Source organism: Carya illinoinensis, chromosome 8 (genome assembly GCF_018687715.1).
Source record: "Carya illinoinensis cultivar Pawnee chromosome 8, C.illinoinensisPawnee_v1, whole genome shotgun sequence".
NCBI classification, from domain to species: Eukaryota; Viridiplantae; Streptophyta; class Magnoliopsida; order Fagales; family Juglandaceae; genus Carya; species Carya illinoinensis.
This window is the reverse complement of record NC_056759.1, coordinates 27,343,206-27,352,582: the sequence shown is the minus strand read 5'-3', so window position 1 is coordinate 27,352,582 and position 9,377 is coordinate 27,343,206. Positions and strand designations below refer to the sequence as shown.

General features: G+C 38.6%; 1 protein-coding gene across 5 annotated transcripts; it reads right to left on the bottom strand.

Annotated features, from left to right (window-relative positions):
- Window positions 1-188: 188 nt before the first annotated feature.
- Window positions 189-4,700, bottom strand: LOC122319052. Of its 5 annotated transcripts, none has more exons than XM_043136922.1 (4): window positions 4,568-4,700; window positions 2,743-3,605; window positions 564-647; window positions 189-415 (listed from the first exon to the last, which is right to left on the bottom strand). In XM_043136922.1, exons 2-4 carry the CDS (start codon window positions 3,600-3,602, stop codon window positions 286-288), a joined length of 1,074 nt encoding a protein of 357 aa, XP_042992856.1. In that variant the 5' UTR covers window positions 3,603-3,605; window positions 4,568-4,700; the 3' UTR covers window positions 189-285. The 5 variants fall into 5 exon arrangements, with proteins under 5 accessions (XP_042992856.1, XP_042992855.1, XP_042992857.1 ...); XM_043136921.1 differs by having other exon boundaries at window positions 4,459-4,614; XM_043136923.1 differs by lacking the exon at window positions 4,568-4,700 and adding an exon at window positions 4,202-4,323.
- Window positions 4,701-9,377: the final 4,677 nt, after the last annotated feature.

The window sequence follows — 9,377 nt, the reverse complement described above, 5'->3', positions numbered from 1 at the left end:
ATTTAAACATGTTTAAAAATGTTTGAAATAGAAAGTAAAAAAAAGTACAATTTGCATTAAGGGCATACAAAATTGGCAAATTGAGGGGGCATAGGTAGCACTAATCGTGTCATGACTTTCGAAACAAATTGCTGCGATGGTTGAATTCGAAACCCCCATTATAACCATTTACAGCATAGACTCCAAGGTTGCCTACATCATCAATGCAACACCAACTTTGATTTCCAAATGAAATTACTTTCTGGATTCAGTTCAACACAAGTGCACAGCACCAAAAAATAAAAACTAGAGCATTGGATATAAGTTCACAATGCAAAATATTGAAGAAAGGATCCCAGACGAAAACCTAACCCAGTGCTGTTCACATTGCAAAGGTCCTCGCCGGTAGATCAGCAGCTGCGAATGAAGCAACCACCTTTGCAAAGAAATCCAGCAGGCAGATGAACAAGGGCAAGAGAAAAAAAAAAAAAAATTAGATTTTTGAAGAACTCAAGGCCATTATCTTGCACTGTTCAGTCATGGCCAAAAGTTGGGCCTCTTTTTGGTCAAGAAGAGCACTCAACCTCACATTCTCTTGCATAAGTTTCTGAACTTGAGCCTCTTTCTGGATCTTCTCACCCTCTAACTGTGTTGTCTTTGCAACTAGCCTGCTTCAAAGCCGCCTCAGATAATCAAACCACATGAAAAATTTCTAAATAGCATAAGAACTTTCTACAGTTGGAAGTAATTGAAACTTGAATTAACTACACAGACAGCTCAAGTAAATGGTGTTGTTAAAAGGTAGACTTTCCATGCCAGTAAACCAACAAGCTTGCTGAACCTGAAGGTTGGGTCGTCTGTTGACAACAAGTCTTGAGTTGTAGTTTCCACCAAATTTAGGGTAAAAACATGACCTACTCATTTCTACATCCCAAAATCCCAGCACTATGCACACTGCATGATGTATATCATCAGTACATGGAAAGACCAAGAAAAATTATAGGAACAAACAAAACCATGCAAGGAAAAACTTGATAATCTGATTCCAAACATACATTTGTATGATTTTTTTTTAGAAGATTTTGAGGGGCTACAATTGTGAAATCCTTGTCACATTGAGAGAGAGAGAGAGAGAGAGAGAACTAAATATCTTTGAGCTTTAACTTCTATAGCTTCTCTCCTTATGTTCGGAACTCCTTGTGTTTTAAATATAAAACCATCATGTCCATGAACCTTTAAACATCTAACATCTAATGACTGGGATACTGCTGGGAAAATTCATCAATATTGTTGGAGTTTCAGTGTGCGAACAAGTTCACTCATAGGGTGATACTGTACAAGAAGGCTAGAGTTTTAGATCAACCATGGAGTGGAGGTTGAGTCACTCAATAATTAAAAGTTCGGTTACATAGTAATAAGGTTTTGTGTCTGAACTGGTTGTAATATTGTTTCTTTATAATGGATTTTTAGGAGGTGGCTAAGTACCTGAAATGATTTTTCTTTTGAAATTTTTTTTCAAAATTTTTCACAGCGGTTGCTTTATTTTTGCATACATTTAAGAATTTCAAATCTTGTAAGATTTACCTTAGACCACCTATTCAGCGCCCCCCCCCCCCCCCCCCCCCCCCCCCCCCTTTTCCCCCCCTTTTTCTTTTTTTTCTAGGTGTTAGTTGGGACTAGACCATCATGCTTTTCAGAATCCTTTTTTGATAAGTAATTGTTCAATGTGTTAATTCGATTGCCAAGATTTAAATAAAAATGCGCCTCGGTGATGCTTTTCAGAATCTACCTTATACCAAATACAAAAAAAAAAAAAAAAAAAAACAAAACAAAAAACAAAAAAAAAATTGAAACCATTAAAGCATTCAATCCAAATATCTAGCAACCTATCTGCCTAAAGTGTTATCAATACAAGAAAGCTAATATATCACATATATTTTCCCATGCACTGACACAAGAGAAACATATTCAAAACCAAGTGTATATCACATTAGCAAATAGGAGCACCTATTGTATCTCCTGTTTGCACATGTTCAAACCAAAGTGAACAATGATTGATTTACCAATATTTTGCTACTTGCAAATGGATAAAAAACAACAGAAACGTGTACGAGCAAAGGCCATGTTCGAGGGATGAAATTTTCTTTCATATCACAAAATTATGATTATAAATTAGTATCTAGATGCATTATTGTGCTGTTATAATGTCTAACGTCCAAATAAATGAAGAAACTAAAAGGAGAGAAAACATAAAGAAGCTAATTCAGAATGGTCATAAACAACTAATCATACAAAAATAACAGTACCAATCTTGTAAATCCTTTCAATTTCATTATCAACCAAATAGCTCCTGGAGTTCTGAAATCTCTGTGGTAAAGAAAATTTGAACACCAAAAGCAAAACCTATATGCAAAACAGTAACCAAATGGACCACCAATAATTTCTAACAGTCTCAGATGGAGTCCACATTGAGATGCCTGTCTAACCAATGCATAAGTTTAATTACCTTAAATGGTAAAGCACTAACACGGAAGATGTGCGTCAATAAAACAAAAGATTACTATGAAGAACAAAAATGCAAAAGAAATATTAAGTAATAAAGCATCTAACAAAACCAACCAAATGTTAAGGTAAATATTCTTGGAAATCAAGCAAAAGGATAATCAAAGGTTATCTGTAGATTGGATGCATTTAACACATACTGACTTTTGTTGTTTATGTTTTTTATTTTGTTTTCTCTATCGTTCTATAAAGCATACTAACCGTTCAAAAAGCCTTTCAATAGTTTGAAACTGCTTCTCCGATGAAAGAAGTGTTTCTCTTACAGTAATGAGGCTGCTAACATATGATTTCAAAGACTCAAAGTCCCGCTTAACACGACAAAGCTCCTGTTCATTTTCTGTAGCTCGCTCCCTTTGTCTAGATGTTTCTTCAACCAAATCCTCAACTCTCTGCCGCATTTCATTTAGTATGCTGTTTGTACCCAGAGCAAAATGTTCCATCTCCTCTAACTTCAAATACATGTTCTCGATTTGAATTGACTTCTTTTTAATTTCTTCCTGACCTAAAGTTACCTTCTCCTTCTCAATTGCAGTTTCAGATTCTGCAATTATGGCCCTTTTAATAAGAGCTTCCATTACATCTGTAACCATCTGCACAGACTTGAGTACTTCACCAGTATAGGCAGCATCTTTTTCATCCAGCAAACCATTTTGCCTACTAATTCCAAGCCATGTTTCTTTTTCTGGACCATCATACGAAGAAAGATCAATGTTCCTAGACCAGCCAGACAATGGTGTACCATTCTTATCAATGAACCCTACCCCTTCTAATCGTTCAATGCCACATGACATATGGGCTAGCTGCGGAACAGCAATGATTCTAGCCTTTGATTTCAAATAGGTTAACAATGTTGCAGTAGTTTTAACTCTCCGCCAAAGAACCTCTAACTCCTGCTTCGCATCTTCCTCAGACCCCTGTATACAAGCCTTCACCTGCATAAGTTTTGCTTGCAAGGCCTCCACTTGGGACTGGCCTCGTTCCACCTCTTGTTTCCACACTTCCTGTGCTAGGTTCAGCTGAGACTTCAACGTTGATAAGTCAACGTCATTCTCTGCTGCCATCCCCTGCCCAAAGTTTTGCAGTTATGAACATGAGAACTTCAGTGACAGACAACAAGGCGGATCTTATCGAATCCTGGCAACATAATAGTACCAATAACAACAATGCACCATAAAGTTCAAACGGTTTTATGCAACATGCCAGCTAGCCCAAACAAGTTAGATGAGGCAGAGAACGGTCCTAATAGGTTAAATACCATGCATCAAAGTTTCCATCTTGTGACTGAAGATATATTGTTTTTCTTTTTTTTTCTGGGGATGAATCAAAGGAGTCATATTTTATACAGTAAAAACATTTCAAATGTAGCTATATAATCTATTTAGGAAATCTTCAGCTTAGAAACTCCGCCCATTGTTTATATATTTATAATGTACTTCAAAACCAATTCTATTCTAAAAATTACTGCACTTAATTATCACCAAATATCCCAAATGCATCATTTCCATTTGGATAACCGCTGCAACAAACTCAATGCAACGAATAAATGGTAAATCTCACGCCACAACCTACTTCAAAGTTCCTTCTTTTCCACACAGAGAGAGAAAGAGAGAGAATCAGATAAAAAAGAAGAAGAATCATGCCCAATTGGAAGGAAACGAACCCCAATCAAGATGTGAAATTCATTTTACAGTGAACCCAACAAAAAGCAACCTGATCACATGGGCACAAAGAAGGATACCCAATAAACCCTAAAATACAGCTTACCCATAGAAAGAATTAATCTTAAAATCAAATGACGATATTAATTAAAACCTAATCCTAATACGAAAGGACAAAACCCAAACTGTAAAAAAAAATACAAGCACGAGAAAAACAAAAATAGGAGAAGAAGACAAGAGGAGGCAATTGAAGACAAACCAGAGCTTGTGGATGGAATTCCCGATGATAAAATTCGTGAGAGGAAAAAAAAGGACGCCTTTGATTAGAGGAAAGGCTGAGATGGGGATTGGGGAGGTGGTGTGCTCACCTTGGACTCTTGATCTAGAACGCGTTCCAGTGCAGTTGGGCTGGGCAAGAGCCAGGAGCGTCTCGTCGTCTTCGTCAGACCTTTTTCATTTTCCTCATAACTTTCTCTTCAGAAATTAAAGATTATATTATACTAAATAAATTCTTAAGTTCATATTTTTAATCATTGGGTTTTTTTTTTTTAAGGTCTATTTAAAAATATAATTACTTTCAGATATTTTTATATTAATTCATAATTATTTATAAATTATTTATTATTAATTACAAATTATTTATTATTATTTCACTATTATTATCAGATCGAGCTGAGATAGCCCATTCAACTTTTTCTAAAAACTAATAATTAAAAAAGTAAATCTTTTATAACAAGAAAAAAAAAAAAAGAGAGAAATAAAACAAAAAACAGGTCACCCACAAGAGTTAGCCCTCTCAGTTTATTTATTATTTATATATTTTGTGTATCTATAAATATATAATTTTATCTTAATTAAATTTTTAGTTTTTAGAATTTAAAATGATTGTTGACTTTTATATGTTTTTTTTGCCAAAAAATTATTATGTTTTTCTTATATAATTGTCATGTCAGGACAATATTCTCGTTAATCTTGTTAGCAGAACTTAATAAAGAAAAAATATATATATATATTATTTACACTTACTGAGATAATAAAATTGTGAAAATTTAAAAATTTTGAATTTATAAAAAAAATTGATGAAATAGGATTGTCACTCAATACATATAATTAAAATACTTGTTGCATTATTCTTTAATGAAAATACTTAGATTCAAAAAATATGTCAACTTAGGAAATAAGAAAAAGGAAAAAATGTAAAACTCGTAGATTATTTTAGCATTTACTCAAAAAAATAAAGATGGAGGATTATTTACTAATCATCTTAATGGTTAGGACATTTAATGTGAGCAAATTGTAAGTTTAATGTATTATTTTTAGTCATTTCAGTGTGTATTATCTATCATATTTTAGTGATAAAGGAATTATATAAAAATAAACTCATAAATTGATATGTCTTAATGTGATACGTCAGATTGTAAAGTTATTTTTATTATAAAGCAGATCTAACAAATTTTATAAAACCACTTCAGTTTGTAGGTTTATTTTGTATAATCTCTTTGTGCCTATAATATGAACTTTTTTATACACTGTGTTGATGCTAAAATAATCGCATAACAAGACAAAAAGGGAGAAATAGTCATTTCTGGCCCTCTATGACGATTCGAATCTCGATTGGTGTAGGCTAGTGCCCCTAGCATTGGTCCAGTGCTGTTGTACGGTATCAATGTATATATCTATAATAGTAAAAGGAAAATAAATGCAGAGAAAATAAATAGAGATGAATACACAAATTTATATGGTTCGGTATAATGCCTACGTCTGCAAGCGTTTGAGGGGGAGAAATTTACTATAATATTCTTGTTTAGAGTCTCCCATAGCCTCTCATATTTCACTGTACAATAGTGATCTTGAATATATTTACTAAAGAAAACATTTTCACTGGAGCTCTCTTTTCTAGAGGTTGAAGGAGAAATTGAAGTAAGAGAAGAAGCCCCTTGCCAGTTGTCTAGACGTCCCCTTTTAAATTGATCCATCTTTCTGTTTACCCCCTGTAGTGATGAGGCAGGGTTTACTTTGCGTGTCTAATCATCTCTTATTTTTCCGCTTTCTCCTGACACCCTCTTTCATTCTTCTGACCCCTCGTCCTGTCTCCTAACATCATGCCCTTGTCTTATCTCCTTTTTTCCCTGTGACGCCCCCAAATCCCCACGCACGGACACGGGGAAATCGAGACGTCCAGATGGTGACAACCCGGGTCACCATCCTATCAACAGGTGCCAAGTGTGTGTAAAGGCAACATATGTGCACAAAGAAACACGTAGCGGATAAGCAAATCAATAGTTAAGTACCAGAATTTTTCTTGTTTAATACAAAGCTATTCCAAAACGTACATAAATAAATATTACAAAACACGCATACAATAAAATATCAAGTACAAAGCATAACTTCAGCAACCCGGCGGAGCCGCATCCTCGGGCTCAGCCTCCTCCTCCTCCTCCTCGAACTCTGCACCAAAAGCTACGGAACCAAAAATGGTACCGCAGGTAAGTAAAACCCAAACACCACCAGATAAAAATACATAAAACTCAATCAACATGGATGCAAGAAAAACCAATGCACATGCCCCGCAAAACCACATTTTTGCACGCACGCCAAAAACCCATTGGCCCAATAAAAACATATTCTTAAAAACCATGCCTCGCCATTATCCCAGATAATGGCCCAAACCACCATTTCCCCAGAAAATGGATCAAAAGCCTCAAAACCAAAACTCGTCATTTTCCCAGGAAATGGCCCGCATCCGAAAACCATAAAAACAAACCGGTTATGCATGCACCATGATCTCCCCTAGGGATCATCCGCACACCCTGGCTCCGTGCCACACCGCAGGTAACGACTACGCATGTGACACCTAAACGAGCGATACCCAGACTCGCGCCCTGCGCGTACCTGGCCAGGCCATCCTCTAGCCCTCGCCGGCGAAGGACCACGGAGTCGGTGAGTAGAGCGATGCCCAGACTCGCGCCCCGCGCGTACCTGGCCGGGCCATCCTCTAGCCCCGCTCCCGTCGTCGCCCAGCGACAACTCAGGGGACATCACTCAGTATTATCCACTCCTGAGTGACCAGAGGAGCTCCACCGAGATAATAACTCATCCCGGCTTGGGCTCGTGAGACACACGCACCCGAAAATCCAATCACGCCAGCAAAACAGGGTTTCTCAAATAAAATAAAATACCCGTGCATGCACCATGCAAATGCAATTATCAATGCACAAAACAAACAACCAACCATAAAACAATAAATCAAGCAACTCCGCCATCCATCCACCCGACCCCCGAACTCCTCGGACTCAGTCCGGAATCAATCAACCAGCAGATTAATTAATTGAAAGAGTAATATATATTTAAATCTGAAAATAGGGTTTGGAAAATACTTACAGCGCTATATGGCAATTTTAGAAAACACGAGGCGTTGCAAACGGCGGCGAAAAAGCAACGTCACAGTGAAAATTCACTGTGGCCGTGGGTTGTGAAAAACCCACTTTTGAACGGGGACAAACCAGGGCTTGGGATTGATAGGTAATGGTTTAGGGATGGTTGTGAAGCTATTGGAAGTGGTGGTTGGCCGTGGGTGGCGGCGGAATCGCCGGAAAGAGGCCGGATTTCCCAAAAAGGAAAGCTAGCTCGTGGGAGCTGTTCCGGTGGTCGTTGGAGGCCGGAAATGGGTGGGTTAGGACGGCAAGGGACCGGTGATGAAGTGGTGAAGAAATGGTGGCCAGAGGTGGAGCGACGGCGGCGGATCGAAGCAAAATCCGTGCAGCCTTTGGAGAGCTTTTCCGGCCAAACGGCCGGCCGGATGGGGGTGGAAATCGGTGGGGAGGTGCACCGGAGGGAGACGAACCGAACGGCACCGGCGGTGAGCCGGACGGCGGTAGATCGGGGTGAAAGGCGTTCCGGCGTGAGGGAGAGAGAAGAGAGAGAGAGGCCGGGGGGGCTCGAGATTAAAACAAAACTAAACCGCCAAAAAGAGATTAAAACTCACAAAACAACTAAAAGAAATAAAACACAATATCAATTAAATTAAAAACAATTTTAAAACGCAAATAAATTAAAATAAATAACTAAAATATTAATAAAAATAAAAACAATTATTTCAGCGAAAATACACTCAAAAGCGGGTCATCACATCCTCCCCTCCTTAAAAACAATTTCGTTCTCGAAATTGCAGATCAACCACCAACTCAAAACAAGCCACAAGAAAGCACATAAACCATTTGCGATCAAGGTTAAGATACATACCTTCTCTATTCGAACAAGTACGGGTACTGCTCCCTCATGTCCGTTGCTCGCTCCCAAGAGAAATCTTGAGCTAACGGATCTCCCCAAGCCACTTTAACCAAAGGTATCGTCTTGGACCTCAACTGTTGCTCCTTCCAATCCAAAATCTGCGACGGAACAATTTCATAAGTGAGATCCGGTTGCAACTGAATACCCGCTGGGTCGACGAAACGTGGCTCTTGCTGTCCAAAGCTTTTCTTCAGGGATGATACGTGGAAGACATCATGAACATCCCCAAAATAATCTGGCAAGGCAACTCTATAGGCGACGGACCCTACTCTCTGCAGAATCTGAAAAGGGCTGACGTACCTCGGATCTAGCTTCCTCTTCTTACCAAAACGCTTAACACCTCTCATGGGAGAGACTTTAAGGTAAACCAAATCACCAACTTCAAACGACAACTCTCTCCTCCTGGTATCAGCGTAACTCTTCTGGCGACTCTGAGCTGCCGCCATTTTATCTCTGATGATCCGGACTTGGCTTTGCATCTCTTGAATTATTTCGGGTCCAATTATCCTACTCTCCCCAACTTCATCCCAACACAAGGGCAACCTGCACTTTCTCCCATAAAGAGCTTCATAGGGAGCCATCTGAATGATCGCATGAAAGCTGTTATTGTATGCAAACTCGATGAGCGGCAAATGGTTTTCCCAACTTCCTTGGAATTCCATGACACATGCCCGCAACATGTCTTCCAGGGTCTGAATGGTGCGCTCTGACTGGCCGTCTGTCTGCGGGTGATAAGCAGTACTGAACTTCAACTTAGTACCCAAAGCTGCCTACAAACTCTTCCAGAACTGCGATGTGAACCTCGGGTCTCGATCCGACACTATACTCTTTGGTATGCCGTGTAGCCGTACTATCTCTTTGACATACAAACGGGTTAACTTACCTAAA